Here is a 16,137-nt window from a genome sequence, read left to right on the forward strand (position 1 = left end):
TCAAAAGCATCAATTCTTTGGCACTCAGCTTTCTTCATAGTCCAACTCTCACATCCATACATGACCACTGGAAAAACCTTAGCCTTGAGTAGACGGACCTTTGCTGGAAAAGTAATGTCTCTGCTTTTGAATATGCTATCTAGGTTGGTCATAACTTTCCTTCCAAGGAGCAAGCGTCTTTTAATTTCATGGCTGCAGTCGCCATCTGCAGTGATTTTGGAGCCCAAAGAAATAAAGTCTGACACTGTTTCCACTGTTTCCACATCTATTTCCCATGAAGTGATGGGATCAAATGCCATGATCTAATTTAAATCACACAAAATGCATTCACTAGTACAATCAAATTAAATTAGAAATAAATAAAAAATAAGAAAATCTCCAAACACTTAGAAATTAAACTTCAGATCCTTAAATAATACCCAAGTCAAGGGCAAGGTCTCAATAGATCTGATAATATATTTTGAACTGAATGAAAATTAAAATACAGACTATCAAAATTTGTAGTATTAAATTTTGTGATAGCAGTGGTAGCGGGATGTTTGTAGCAATAAGTACTTATATTGTGAAATAAAAAAGATCTCAGTTCAATAATGTAAGCTTTCACCCAAAGAAACTAGAAATAGAAGAGAAAAATAAACCTTAAACCTAAAACAACTAGAAAGAATAGAAAGACAAGAAAGAAAAGACAAGAATAGAAATCAATTAAATTAAAAGCAGAATATTTACTGATCTATAAAAATTAAAAGTGATTCTTTTTATACTCTTTAAAAATACTAGTAAAATAGTTAAGCCTCTAACAAAACTATCCAAGAAATGATAAACGTTACCAATATGGAAATTGAGTGTTAGGAAAACACTGCAGACACCACTGACATCAAGAGTATAAAAGAGTACACTACAAACAACTGTACAAGTATTAAATCTATTATACAGATGAAGTGGACCAGTTCTTTGAAAACCATTAACAACCAAAACTCAAGATGAATGAGACAACTGGAATAGACCTAATAGTATTAATGGAATTGAATTTGTAATTAAAATCTTTCAAAAAAATTCAGACCAAGCTTGATTCACTGATGAATTCTACCCAAGAAATAATATCATATCTATAAAATCTCTTTCAGAAAGTAGAAGAGGAAATTCTTTCCAACATTTAAAGCAGAATATTGTTCTGATATTGAAACTAGACAAAGACAGTAAAAAAAAAAAAAGTAAAACAACTAACAATGTTATTATAACACAGATGCAAAAAATATTGACAAAACATTAACAAATAACCCAGGGATATATATATTTTTAAATGCACCACCACCAACTGCAGTTTATCCAGGATGCAAGGCTGATTCAGTATTTGGAAGTTGATTAATGTAATCTACCATGTTAACATGGTTAAAGGAAGAAAAATCATGCCAGATGCTTTTTCTGTATCAATTAATAAGAACATTGTAATTTAAATTACTAAAAGAACATTAAAAATTATAATTTATATCATAATAGCATTTACAATGAAGTTCTTAGCAAACTAGGTATAAAAGAAAATTCTTCAGCCTAATAAGACAGCATCTATTACAAAAGTATCGTAATTACTGGTAAAAAACTGAATGCTTTTCCCCTCAGGATGCGAACAAGATTAGGATATCCAATCTCACCACTTTTATTCAACAATATTTATCATTGTCTTAGCCAGGGCAATAATGTAAGAAAGAAAATAAGTGCTTAAAGACTGGAAAGAAAGAAAACTTTATTTGCATATGCACACTTGATTGGTTGGTTGGTTGTTTAGTCACTAAGTTGTATCCAACTCTTCTGTGATTCCATGAACTGTAGCCTGCCAGTTTCCTCTGTCTATGGGATGTTCCCGGAGAAGGCAATGGCACCCCACTCCGGTACTCTTGCCTGAAAAATCCCATGGACGGAGAAGCCTGGTGGGCTGCAGTCCATGGGGTTGCTAAAAGTTGGACACGAGTGAGCGATTTCACTTTCAGTTTTCACTTTCATGCATTGGAGAAGGAAATGGCAACCCACTCCAGTGTTCTTGCCTGGAGAATCCCAGGGATGGGGGAGCCTGATGGGCTGCTGTCTATTGGGTAGCACAGAGTCGGACATGACTGAAGCGACTTAGCAGCAGCAGCAGCAGCATGGGGTGTTCCAGGCAAGCATACTGGAGTGGGTTGCCATTTCCTTCCCTGGGGGATCTTCCCATCTCAGTGATTAAACCCACATATTCTGCATTACAAGCAGATTCTTTGCCACTGAGCCACCAGGGAAGCCTACATATATGATTGCCTACATAGAAAATCTCAAGGAGTGTACTACCCAAAACAGAAAAAAACACCTTATTAGGTCTCACAAGTGAGCTCAACAAGATCTCAAGATGCAATGTCAACAACAGACAGATCAGTTATATATGCTAGCAATGTAAACTGGAAACCAAAATCTGTAAGAGAATATCATTTTCAGTATCTCCAAAGAACATATAATACTCAAGTGTATGTTTAACAAAAACATGTATAAAATCTGTAAGCCAAATAAATGACTAAATACTGAAGAATCAAAAAATCTGAATAAAGGAAGAGATATACTGTGCTCATGGATTGGAAGACTCAACATAAGAAAGATGTCAGTTCCCCCCAAGCTGAACACACTCTTCACCAAAGAGGACATAAACTGGCAAATAAGTACATGAGATGCCCAACATCATTATCTACTAGGGAAGGGAAATTAAAACCACAATGAAATACTACTTTACATCAATTTGAATTGCTAAGATAAAAAAATATGTATACTAACAATGTAAAATGCTAGTAAAGATATAAAACAACTGTATCTGTTACACACTGATCATGGGAATTAAAAATGGTATGATCACTCTGGAAAACTGTTTGGCAGTAACTTATAAACATATACTTACCCAGGAATCATGCTCCTGGGAATTTCCCCTAGAGAAATAAAAACATATACTCACACAAAAACTTTTCACAAATGTTTGTTCTGGTGGTTGTGCTCCATTGCCCAGTCATGTCTGCCTCTTTGCAACTCCATGGGCCCACCACCAGGCTCTTCTGTCCATGGAATTTTCCAGGCAAGAATACTGGAGTGGGCTGCCATTTCCTACTCCAAGGGATCTTCCTGACCCAGGAATCAAACCTATGTCTCCTGCATTGGCAGGCAGATTCTTTACCACTGTGCCACGCAAATTTTTAGAGTAGTTCTATTTGTAATTGACCAAATTTGGAAACAACTTTAGTGTTCTTAAATATGGATAAATAAACTATGGCACATTCATGTGATAGAATAACTACAGAGCAGCAAAAAAAGACTAGATGTTGACATGCAGCATCTCAAATGAATCTCAAAGGCTTTATGTTATTGCATACTGCTTGACTCCGTTTATATGTTATTTGGGAAAGGTAAAACTGTAATACAGAGACTAGTTCATGACTGCCAGGCTGAGGGGTGGGCATAGGGTGTGACTATAAAGAAATAGCAAGAGAGAGGTTTTTGGGGGTGATGGACTGTTCTTTATTCTGGTTTTGATGATGGTTACACAAATCCATGCATGTGTTAAAATTCATAGAACAGTAAAAGTCTGTAAACTTTATATAACTGTAAAACCCTAAAAAGTCAATTTTACTCTATGATAATTTAGTTAAACAAAGAGAACAACAACAACAACAACAAAAAACAGGCCTTTATCAAAGTGATTATCCATCCACTCACTTGCAGCTGTGTCCATATTCTTAATCCTCAAAAGAATCACTATTTAGACATTCATCTCATGGCCACATGTTCAGAAGAACTCCCATAAGAAGGCTTGTATGGATAAATAATGCTTTGAATGGATAAATAATGCATCGAACGGTAAAAATGCTAGAAATATAAAAGGCAATTGTTATTTGTTGTATTTTACTGCTAATGTCATTGTCTTTTTTTTTTTCTTTTTGTAAACAGATTCATTTTGGAATTCAGCTTCCTTCAATACTGAGACTTCATACCTTCATTTCCCCACGTTCCGAGGAGAGCTTAGTGCTGACGTGTCTTTCTTTTTTAAAACCACAGCCTCTTCAGGGGTGTTTTTAGAGAACCTGGGAATCACAGACTTCATCAGGCTAGAGCTGCGAGGTGAGTTGTCCACCCTGCACAAAGCCACTGGGGTACTCAGTAATTAACAATAACCTTGGTGGTAACCTAATTCCTAATACACTGACATGCTTCCTTTGTCAATTATATTTTTTCTTAAATACTAAGTGGAAAGTAAAACAGTAATTTCTGAAACACACAACAGTCTGAACAGTTCCTTGTTGTCTTAATTCTATGTGCAAAAAGGGTATTAAACCAAACTGGTCAAATAACTTCTTATTAAATCACAACATTATATGATTTAATTGACTAAACACATTGTTTATATATATGTAGACAAAACTTAATGTCTTGCTATCCAAAATTTACCTAGTGCTTTTAAAACTTCATAAAGGTTTAAATCGCCTTTAAATAAAATCACTTCTATGTATAAAGTCAGATAAAATATTAGTTTTGCTTCTGTAGGTAAATATCTCTATTGCTTAGGGCTTAGCAGGATGAACAGTAAACTCTGGGGAGAAATACGTTAAAATCAGCTTCACCTTCCTTTTTTCAGGATACAGGTTTATTCTCCACCCCAACCCCTCCCCAACCAACTCAGATTGACATCTGTCTGCATCCCTTGTATGTCTTCTTTCATAAGGAGCACGTCATGGTGGTTTTTTCAGATCTACTCAAGACTGAATTTTCCCTCCTGTGAATGAACTCGGGCATCTCTCATATTTTTATTTCCAGCCCCAACAGAAGTAACCTTTTCCTTTGATGTGGGGAATGGGCCCTGTGAGATCACGGTGCAGTCTCCCACTGCCTTTAATGACAATCGGTGGCACCACGTGAAGGCAGACCGGAACGTTAAAGAAGCGTCCCTCCAAGTGGGTCAGCACCCTCGCAAGACCCAACCTGCCCCAGCTGATGGGCATGCCCGCTTGCAGCTCAACAGCCAGCTTTTCGTGGGTGAGTGCTGCTGGCGGCTTCTAACTGTACTGTGCTCTGAGTGCAAAGACACACCAAGAGGAGATCGCAGCTACAAGAGTAGTGATGATAACAGCTGCCACAACTACTATAGGCACTGGTGGGAGAAGGAGATACTGAATAAAATCCTCTATAACTCTCTCCTCCCACTGTGTCCATAAGTTCGTTCTCTACGTCGCGTCTCCATTCTTTCCCTCAGATAGGTTCATCAACATTATTTTTCTAGATTCAATACATATGCATTAATATATGATACTTGTTTGAGCCCAGCCTGGTGCTCTGTGATTCTGTGATTACCTAGAGAGGTGGGATGAGGGGTGGGAGGGAGTCTTAAGAGCGAGGGGAAATATACACACACACATATATGAGTGAAGTGAGTGAGTGAAGTCACTCAGTCGTGTCCAACTCTTTGTGACCCCATTGACTGTAGCCTAACCAGGTTCCTCTATCCATGGGATTTTTCCAGGCAAGAATACTGGAGTGGGTTGCATTTCCTTCTCCAGGAGATCTTCCTGACCCAGGGATTGAACCCAGGTCTCCCTCATTGTAGGCAGACACTCTACTGTCTGAGCCACCAGGGAAGATATATGTATATATATATAATTATGACTGATTCACACTGTTGTGCAGCAGAAATCAACACAACGTTATAAAGAAATTATCCTCCAATTAAAAGGTAAATTAAAAAGAAAAAGTGTTATGAACTGAAAAGGAACTTTGAGACTGCAACTCAATGCAGGCAACTCCGTAAAGTACAGTTCTGATGTTAGCTCTGGGTAAATTACATCCAGGGGATGATGAGCCAGAGGCATTCACAGTGGCATCTTGTGCCATGGAAAGGGATCCTGGGGGAATCTGAAGGGGCAAAGCTAAAAATAGAATCTGACTACCAGTGAGAGGATGCATGGCCCAGTCCTAGGATTTTTCTGCCCCCATGGAGATCTCATGATCACCTGCATCAGCAAAAGACACTTCCAGTTTTCATATAAGGTGAAGGCAAGGGTAAAGGTTGGTAGGGAAATATCTGGCTGGGATGCTTTCCTTGTGAGTAGGCTAAAGATCAGTCATCCAAAAAGAGGGGGGCGGGATGGGGTTGCAGGGCTAAGATGGAGCCAATAAAGAAAAAAGAGCCAGTAAGGTTCAGCCACACAGACACTGTGTACCAAGAACTCATTTAATATGAGTATCTCTGCCATAGATTATGTGACTCAATGGCTCAGTCATGTCCGATTCTTTACAACCCCATGGACTGTAACCCACCAGGCTCCTCTGTCCATGGGATTCTCCAGGCAAGAATACTGGAGTGGGTTGCCATTTTCTACTCCAAGGGATCTTTCTGACCCAGAAACTGAACTCACATCTCTTGCATTTTCTGCAATGACAAGTGGATTCTTTACCACTGGGCCACAGATTATTATACCCAATTTACAGATGAGATCATGGAGGGTCAGAGAGATCAAGGGACTTGATCACAGAAACCCAACTGGAAGGGAAATCCAAACCCCCTGTTGGACTGATTCCCAGGCTTGCACTCAATATCATAGATGATTTATGTTTGTTTCAGTTAACTCTGTTTATTTAAAAAATTAGCATTTTTCTATCCATTTCTCTCATTTCACTTTTTAGTGAAGTTAGAGAATCAGACTTGTAATTGGGACAAAATCCTCCAATGTCCCCCCAAAATCAGATGGTAAGAGGCCAGTCCGACAGAAGCAGCCTCATGTGACTCTGCACAGCAGTATTTAATCCAGCCCAGCGCCTGGTTCCTCTCCACCCTATTCCCTCTCTGCTGCTCTCATTGCAAGCTTCATGTTTAGAACCAGAGTGGACTCATTATTCTGCTGTCCCTTCTTTAAAGATAAACACTCTGGGTAGTGGAAGTCTTCCCTCTAATTTACTTGCTTAGTCTTTATTATTGTTTGTTTTTCCCAAAGGGAGGAATAAGTTTTGCTACATTGCTTTTTAGACAACTCTATTCTAATTTGGAAACTAAGCAGATTAACGAAGTAGCTCTCACTTGGTCTGATCTCACGTATTTTAAAGTAAATAAGGACACAGTCCAATTAAAAATTGATGTAAATCACAAATTAGCACAGAGTCTGCTTTGCCAGAATTTACCTACTACAATGTTCAGGAACGGATGTTATTGAATGAATTTGTGTGTGTGTGTGTGTGTGTGTGTGTGTGTGTGAATGTGTGGTGTAGCCCATAGCACCATTAAACTCAGCTTCAAGCACAGTTAGTTCTCACTGAGTCGAGGAGGCGTCCCTGAAAGTTATCAAATTGTGAATCAAACTAAACAGTTCTATTTTCTGATTTAAGTTCTGAGGATTAATTAACAGAACTTCTAGGAACAAAGTTTGAATGGAAACCTACCTAGAGCTAGTGTTTTCATTATGGCAATGTTTCTAAATCCTGAGGTGTTGGTTGAAAATTCAGTGAATCAGGATCTTTGGGAATAAATCCAAAATCTGTTTTTAGCAGGCACTTCAGATGACTCCTGTGCTCCCATATTTATTATGTTCACATGATAAATGATATAAAAATAAGGAGATATATATTATTTGCTTGATGTTATACCACCTAACCTCAGAGCTTCCAGGATGGAGTGTGAAAGGCCTGAGGTCCTAGATTTGGTTTTACCTCTTCTGCCTTCTCTTTCTTTGGTCTCTTCTCAGTTCTTTTTCACAGCTTTATTATTCAGAGCTCATCTAAGTAAGAATTAGCATTATATAACACACACACAATATATAGGGTTGGCCAAAAAGTTCATTTGACTTTTTCTATAAGATGTTACAATAAATCTTAAATGAACTTTTTGATCAATTGAATACATAAATTTGTAATACATCTATTATACAAAAATTTTATTTTATTTTACAAAAATTTTAATACATATAAAATACATGTACAAATTTATGTACCACACATTTGTAATACATATTACATTGCAAAGATTTTTAACTATATAACCTTTATTATACATGTCATTGTTTATAAATTTAAACTTTAAAAGGATCATTGGTCTTCATTTTGTCCTTTAAGAGAGGAACAAATGTAAAAATGTAAGTCCTTCTAAATTATTTAGAATAAATATTACCAAGTTCACCTTAAAAAATATTTTCATTAATGCTTTTAACTCAGTGCCATTTGATGATTCTTAACATTTGATCACAGACTATGTTTTCAGAATTGTATTTGTTCATAAAACTTTGAGCAATGACTTTTTTGTCATTATCTATATGGGGCTTCCCTGGTGGCTCAGAGGTAAAGAATCTACCTGCAATTCACGGGATGCAGGAGATCCAAGTTTGATCGCTGGGTCAGGAAGATCCCCTGAAGGAGAGCATAGCAACCCATGCCAGTGTTCTTGCCTGGAGAATCCCATGGACATGGATAGAGGAGCCTGGTGGGCTACAGTCCACGGGGTCACAGAGTCGGACATGATGACTGAGCAGCGACCAGAGATATGGCCTCAGTTCAGCATGAAGATGAAATCTTGAATAAGACACAGAGGAACGCGTTTGCATTTGCAGTGTTTCCCTTGTAGGTGGAACCGCAAGCCGACAGAGAGGCTTCCTGGGGTGCATTCGGTCTCTGCGATTGAACGGGCTGGCCCTGGATCTGGAAGAAAGAGCCATGATGACCCCAGGAGTGGAGCCAGGGTGTCCAGGACACTGTAGCACATATGGCCATCTGTGTCACAATGGAGGGAGGTGCAGAGAAAAGCGCAGAGGGATCACGTGTGACTGCACCGTCTCTGCATATGACGGGCCATTCTGCGAGAACGGTGAGTGTGCCCAAGGAACAGGGAAAGGCTGGAGCATGAGAAGTCCATGAAGATGCCTCTGGTATTTGACTCTGTAATGAAAAGATAAGGCAGTTCTCTGTGATTAGCTGAAATAGAATTGTTTCTATCCCAAATGCCTCCATTTCCCTTGGGAGGAGTTAAGCTTGTATTCTTAACAAGGCTATGACTACTTCTAGTAGATCATAGGGGCATCAGTGAGGTCTCCTTGAGGAAAGCAGTAAACTTTAACGTGCATTTACACTGGACATTTAATTTTGCATTTTTGAGGCAATAATAAAATACTATTACTCAATTCTGGGTTATGGGATATGGAGGGATTATCTCTTTATTTAAGCTTTATTATTTTTCATCTTAATTTTTTTTTTATTAAAAAACAGCAAAGGAGGAGGTCCCTGGTGGCCTAGTGGTTAGGATTTGGCGGTTTCACTGCTATGGCCCGGGTCCAATCTCTGATCAGGGAACTGAGATACTGCAAGCCATGTGTCACAGCCAAAATAAAAACAAATAATACTAAACTAAAAAATACCCAGCAGAGCATGACATTATTATTTTTCCCTTTTGAGATATTTGAGGATTAGAAATATTCTTTGCATATATAGAAATATACATAATAAGACACGTGCACTTATATATTGCTAATACAATCAAAATTGCTTGCCATTCCAGACATTTCTGCCTATTTTGGAGCTGGCTCCTCGGTGATCTACAATTTTCAGGACCATTACAATGATACCTTTAGCAAGAACTCCAGCTCCTTCGCAGCTTTATTTCATGAGGATTTGACATTGACAGGAGAAATGGCCACACTGAGCTTCCGGACCACAGGGACACCCAGCTTACTGCTCTATGTGAGCTCATTCTATGAGGAATACCTTTCAGTTATCCTTGCCCCAAACGGTGAGTGTCTTTACTTTAAGAACAAGAAGACTGACTTGGGTGGTGTCCATGTCCTGGCTATTGTAGATAGTGCTGCTGTGAACATTGGGATACACATATCTTTTTGAATTATGGTCCATCAACAGAAGAATGGATAAAGAAGATGCAAAGCAGATATGCAAAAAAAATTACTCAACCATAAAAAGCAACAAAATTGGGTCATTTGTAGAGATGTGGATGGACCTAGAGAGTGTCATACAGAGTGAAGTAAGTCAGAAAGAGAAAAACAAATTCTGTACATTAATGCATATATGTGAAATCTAGAAAAGCATACAGATAATACTATTTGCAAATAGAGACATAAATGCAGAGAACAATTGCATGGTTACCAAGAGGGAAAGGGTGGGGGTGGGAAAAACTGGGAGGTTGAAATTGACTTATATACATGGTTGATACTATGTATAAGATAGAACTAATGAGAACATACTGTATAGATGGCAGTGGGGTGAGGGAGTCTTGCCTTCTGAAATTAAATAATTAGTTTCACTGTAAGGATATGCAGCAACACAAGAGATGACTCTACACATGGACATCACCAGATGGTCAATACCAAAATCAGATTGACTATATTCTTTGCAGCCAAAGATGGAGAAACTCTATACAGTCAGAAAAAACAAGACCAGGACCTGACTGTGGCTCAGATCATGAACTCCTTATTGCCAAATTCAGATTTAAATTGAAAAACGTAGGGAAAACCATTAGGTCATTAAGGCATGACCTAAATCAAATCCCTTATGAGTATACAGTGGAAGTGAAAAATAGATTCAAGGGATTAGATCTGATAGACAGAGTGCCTGAAGAACTATGGATGAAGGTTCATAACATTGTACAGGAGGTGGTGATCAAAACCATCTTCAAAAAAAAAAAGAAATGCAAAAAGGCAAAATGGTTGTCTGAGGAAGCCTTACAAATAGGTGAGAAAAGAAGAGAAATGAAAGGCAAAGGAGAAAAGGAAAGATATACTCATCTGAATGCAGAGTTCCAAAGAATAGCAAGGAGAGAGAAGAAATCTATTCTAAGTGAACAATGCAAAAAAAAATAGAGGAAAACAATAGAATGGGAAAGACTATAGACTTTTTCAAGAAAATTATAGATACTAAGGGAATATTTCATGCAAAGATGGGCACAATAAAAGACAGAAATGGTAGGGACCTATCAGAAGCAGAAGAGATTAAGAAGAGTTGGCAAGGATACACAGAAGAACTATACAAAAAAGATCTTAATGACCCAGAAAACAATGATGTGATCACTCACCTAGAGCCAGAAATCCCACTCACCTAGAGCCAGAATGTGAAGTCAAGTGGGCTTTAGAAAGCATCACTATGAACAAAGTTAGTGGAGGTGATGAAATTCCAGCTGAGTTATTTCAAGTCCTAAAAGATGATGCTATTAAAATGCTGCACTCAGTATGCCAGAAAATTTGGAAAACTCAGCAGTGGCCACAGGACTGGAAAAGGTCAGTTTTCATTCCAATCCCAAACAAAGGCAATGCCAAAGAATGTTCAGACTACCACACAATTGCACTTCTTTCATGTTCTAGCAAAGTCATGCTCAAAATTCTTCAAGTGAGGTTTTAGCAGCACCTGAACCATGAACTTCCAGATGTTCAAGCTGGATTTAGAAAAGGCAGAGCAACCAGAGGTCAAATTGCCAACATCCATTGGAACATGACAAAGCAAGAAAGTTCCAGAAAAACATCTACTTTTGCTTCATTGACTACACTAAAGCCTTTGTCTGTGTGGATCACAACAAACTGTGGAAAATTCTTAAACAGATGGGAATGCCAGACCACTTTACCTGCCTCCTGAGAAATCTGTATGCAATTCAAGAAGCAACAGTTAGAACTGCACATGGAACAATGGACTGGTTCAAAATTGGGCAAAGGAGTATATCAAGGCTGTATATTGTCATGTTTCACTTATATGCAAAGTACATCATGTGAAATGCTGGGCTGGATGAAGCACAAACTGGAATCAAGATTGCTGGAAGAAATATCAATAACCTCAGATATGCAGATGAGCATCCTTATGGCAGAAAGTGAAGAGGAACTAAAGGGCTTCTTGATGAAAGTTAAAGAGGAGAGTGAAAAAGCTGACTTAAAACTCAACAATCAAAAAAGGAAGATCATGGCATCCAGTCCCATCATGTCATGGCAAATAAATGGGGAAACAGTGGAAACAGTGACAGACTTTATTTTCCTGGGCTCCAAAATCACTGCAGATGGTGACTACAGCCATGAAATTAAAAGACGCTTGCTCCTTGGAAGAAAAGCTATGACAAACCTAGACAGCATATTAAAAAGCAGAGACATTACTTTGTTGACAAAGGTCAGTATTATCAAAGCTATGGTTTTTCAGTAGTCATGTATGGATGTGAGAGTTGGACCATGAAGAAGGCTGAGTGCCAAAGAATTGATGTTTTTGAACTGTGGTGTTCAAGAAGACTTCAGAATCCTTTTGGCAGCAAGGAGATCAAACCAGTCAATCCTAAAAGAAATCAACCCTGAATATTCATTGGAAGGACTGATTCTGAAGCTGACGTTCCAATACTTTGGCCACCTGATGTGAAGAGCTGACTCACTGGAAATGACCCGGGTGCTGGGAAAGATTGAGGGCAAGAGGAGAAGGGGATGACAGAGGATGAGATGATTAGATGGCATCACCAACTCAATGGACATGAGTTTAAGCAAACTCCAGATATAGTGAAAGACAGGGAAGCCTGGTGTGCTGCTGTCCATGGGGGTCACAAAGAGTGACTGAGTGACTGAACAACAATAACATATGTGAGAATTGTATAATAAAGAAGGCTGACAGCCAAAGAATTGATGTTTTCATACTATGGTGCTGGAGAAAACTCTTGAGGGTCCCTTGGAGAGAAAAGAGATCAAACCAGTCAGTCCTAAAGAAAATCAACCCTGACTATTCATTGGAAAGACTGATGCTGAAACTGAAGCTCCAATACTTTGGCCACCTGATGCAAAGAGCTGACTCATTGGAAAAGACACTGATGCTGGGAAAAATTGAAAGCAGGCGGAGAAGGGGATGACAGAGTATGAGATGGTTGGATGGCATCACCTATTCACTGGACCTGAGTTTGAGCAAACTCTGAGAGATGGTGATGGATAGGGAAGCCTGGCGTGCTGCAGTCTGTGGTGTCACAGTGTCAGACACGATTGAGAGACTGAACAGCAACAACACTGTTCATTTTGAAAGACGGTTTCTCATTTTATATATAGAAAATATTTCCTCCTCCTTGGAAATGAAATCATGAAGTGTATTAAATCATATCAAACCCAATTTCCTTGAGCATCAGATAAATGTGATTGTTCTTTACCCATCAGTGGTTGGGAAGTCAGTCATGCCCTGTTGCCTGCGTGCGTGCTAAGTTACTTCAGTCATGTCCGACTCTGTGACCCTGTGGATTCCAGCCCTCCAGGCTTCTCTGTCCCTGGGATTCTCCATGCAAGAATACTGGGGTGGGTTGCCATGCCCTCCTCCAGAGGATTTTCCCAACCCAGGGATCAAACGAGAGTCTGTCATTTCTCCTGCGCTGGCAGGCGGGTTCTTTACCACTTGTACCACCTGGGAAGCCCCCATGCCCTATCCACGTGTAAAGAAAAGTAGAATGAGTGTTCCCTAACCCATGGTCACCAGGAAACGTGCAGAACTAACACTCTCCCATTAGAGAACAAAACTAAGCTTTAACCCTTTCTCATGGAGAATAAAGGGAGAAACTTCTGGAAAAGATTTCTACAATCACTGACTAATAGAATCTATTATAGGTGATACCGTAGGGACGGGTGGAGAGTGCATCTGTGAAGAAGAGCAGTGTGTCGATTGGGCAATTTGAATATTGTAGCAAATCACTCACTTTTCTCTTTTTGCTATTTCTTGATTATGGTAGAAACGTTAGAAAATATTTCTGGTTGTGCAAAAAAATAATGTAAATGTCAGTGATACATTAAAATGCATTAAAGTAAGTCACATTAAAAGAAGTTATGCTTGTAGAAACTGAAAGTTAATACAAAATTGCTTGAGGTTTTACCATTTAATAATACGAATACCACATGAATAATTAACTTCAAGCCTCACTTGGTGTTTTCATATGCTTAACTTGGACTTTTTCCTCTGGTTCAGGAAAATGGAAGAACTTGGAAAAAGACTGTTTGGTCTTGACTTTTAAGACTGTGTAATTGGATTCTGAATTTGGCCCCAGAACAGCACATAAATAATTGCTAGTCTGGGAAAAGTGACTGTATGCACTCAAGTAAAGGCTCCATAGATTCAAACTGTATTAATTTTTTTTAATGTGTGTTAGGACCTGCATTGCCAGTTTTTATAAAATTCTATTTTAGTTAAAATGTCATTTTTCTCTTCTTTAGGAAGTTTGCAGATCAGGTATAAACTAGACAGACACCGAGAACCTGATGTTTTTAACTTTGGTTTTAAAAACTTGGCTGATGGGCAGCTTCACCATGTGAGGATTAACAGAGAAGCAGCAGTGATGTTTGTAGAGGTAAGGTCGTAAATTCAACAACAGCAACAGTAATCAAAATCATGATGCTCAGAACGTATAACTTAAAGCCAAAATTTGATAAATCCTAATAAAAGAAATACACATTCGGCACTGTCCTTCCATAAGTCTAGGATAGGAAATGTAGTCAAGGTGTTTTATTTCATTTAGCAATGTTAGTTTATCAAGAGACTGTCAAAAGGTTTTATTAATATTTGACCTTTTAAAACACCACACTTTCCTCACTGGTTTCACTTCATTTGATTGGGAAATATTGCCTAGTTTTTCATAGGGACTACTGGAGATATTCCAATGGGAACCTATTCCCATTGGATTACAAAAGAACAAATGCTACTGAAATTTAAACACACAATAAAAAGCAAGATATTGCTTAAAGTGGAACTACATTTTGAAAAACAGTGGAGTCTTTAAATTATGCATTGTCGCTGGGTTTTGAAGAGTAATCTTTTATATTGAATCTGTATGAATAATACATTTTTTTTCTGCTCATGTTATAAATTTCCTCTAAATAAGTAAAAACTTTGAGGTTCAAAGTAGCTCTTGCATCTCTTTTGAGCACTGTACCAATTATGATACTTAAATCATGAAGACAAATGTAGGGGAAAAGGATGGAGTGGAGTGGAATTTGAGGTGCTATAGAAGTTGTTTATAAAATACTTTTCTCTTTTAACCTTTATGATAGCTTGAACATATGGATTATTTTTATCATTTTTCTTGATTTTCCTTTGATTCCCATCCTTTTATCAAAATTGCTTGCCATTTTGATGTTTACATCTTGTGGAACATTTAATAGGTTAACCAGAATGCAAGGAGACAAGTCATCCTGTCTTCAGGGACAGAATTCAATGCTGTCAAGTCCCTTATGTTGGGGACAGTTTTAGGTAAGTGGAAGAAAGGGCCCCTCTCCCCCTACCACCCTATGATTGAGATCAGAAGTGTTAAGTTGCAAATATGGGAAGCATTCATCATGCTGAAAGAAGCTCCTTGACATATTCATGATTTCCCAGTGAGTGACAATCAAGGTAGAAGCTTGCACTCTTGTCTGAGTGCACATATAATCACGACTAAGTGCTGCTTGTGAGTTAAACAGGAGCGTTCCTTGAAAACTGCCTCCACACTTACCCTCCCACTTAGCAATCAAGCATAATGAAACTTTGCATTTTTCTAACAATTCAGGAAAGACAAAATCAAAGCAGATAGCAAGTTCACAAACTCTTTAGTAATCAGGGGTCAAATGCAGAAATCATTTTAATGATAAATCTAGACTTAGCCTTAAGAAAAAGCTACTCTTAGCAAACAAATAAGATTAGAACTGTGGCCTGGGCCCTGCCTTGCCTGTGGGCTGAGGTGAAATGTTTTCATTACTCTCAGCTCCTCTTGGAAAATCACACCCTAAATATCCCATAGACGTCTTGTCCTTTATGGCTGCTAGTTATTCTCCATAAAACTGCCAAAGTAAAAGCATACTTTACTATTTAAATGTCAAAACCCTGATGCCTTTTTTCCCCCCTTTCACTGAGAATTACATTGAAATAAAAACAAATATTGAAAGGTATTTCTTTTCTTTTTGATTATTTATAAACTATATTATTTATTGATATTTAAATGTTATCTAGGGGAAATTCTCCATGGCACATTTATTATTCCTTCTCTACTACTTGTTATTCATATAATTTTGTTTTGTCCTAAATAATCGATGGAAACTTACTAGGTGTTCAGTCATTTATGCATTGATTCTTTTGGTCATTTCTTCTACGCTACATGTATATATAGTACATCACAAACTTGAGAATGTTAGAGAAGGC

General features: G+C 38.2%; 1 protein-coding gene across 2 annotated transcripts in view; it reads left to right on the plus strand.

Annotated features, from left to right (window-relative positions):
* The window catches only part of LOC147367281 (contactin-associated protein-like 3), a 238,176-nt gene that overhangs the window by 196,481 nt on the left and 25,558 nt on the right, over window positions 1-16,137 (plus strand). For both annotated transcript variants that reach the window (XM_086414390.1, XM_086414391.1), the window contains exons 16-21: window positions 3,952-4,122; window positions 4,816-5,034; window positions 8,603-8,842; window positions 9,530-9,760; window positions 14,181-14,314; window positions 15,126-15,213. In XM_086414390.1, coding sequence (XP_086270516.1) covers window positions 3,952-4,122; window positions 4,816-5,034; window positions 8,603-8,842; window positions 9,530-9,760; window positions 14,181-14,314; window positions 15,126-15,213 — 1,083 coding nt within the window. The remainder of the gene's footprint in view (window positions 1-3,951; window positions 4,123-4,815; window positions 5,035-8,602; window positions 8,843-9,529; window positions 9,761-14,180; window positions 14,315-15,125; window positions 15,214-16,137) is intronic.

The sequence above is a fragment of the Bos grunniens genome, chromosome 8 (assembly GCF_055505025.1).
Source record: "Bos grunniens cultivar Pamir isolate PY7600 chromosome 8, Bosgru_T2T1.0, whole genome shotgun sequence".
NCBI classification, from domain to species: Eukaryota; Metazoa; Chordata; class Mammalia; order Artiodactyla; family Bovidae; genus Bos; species Bos grunniens.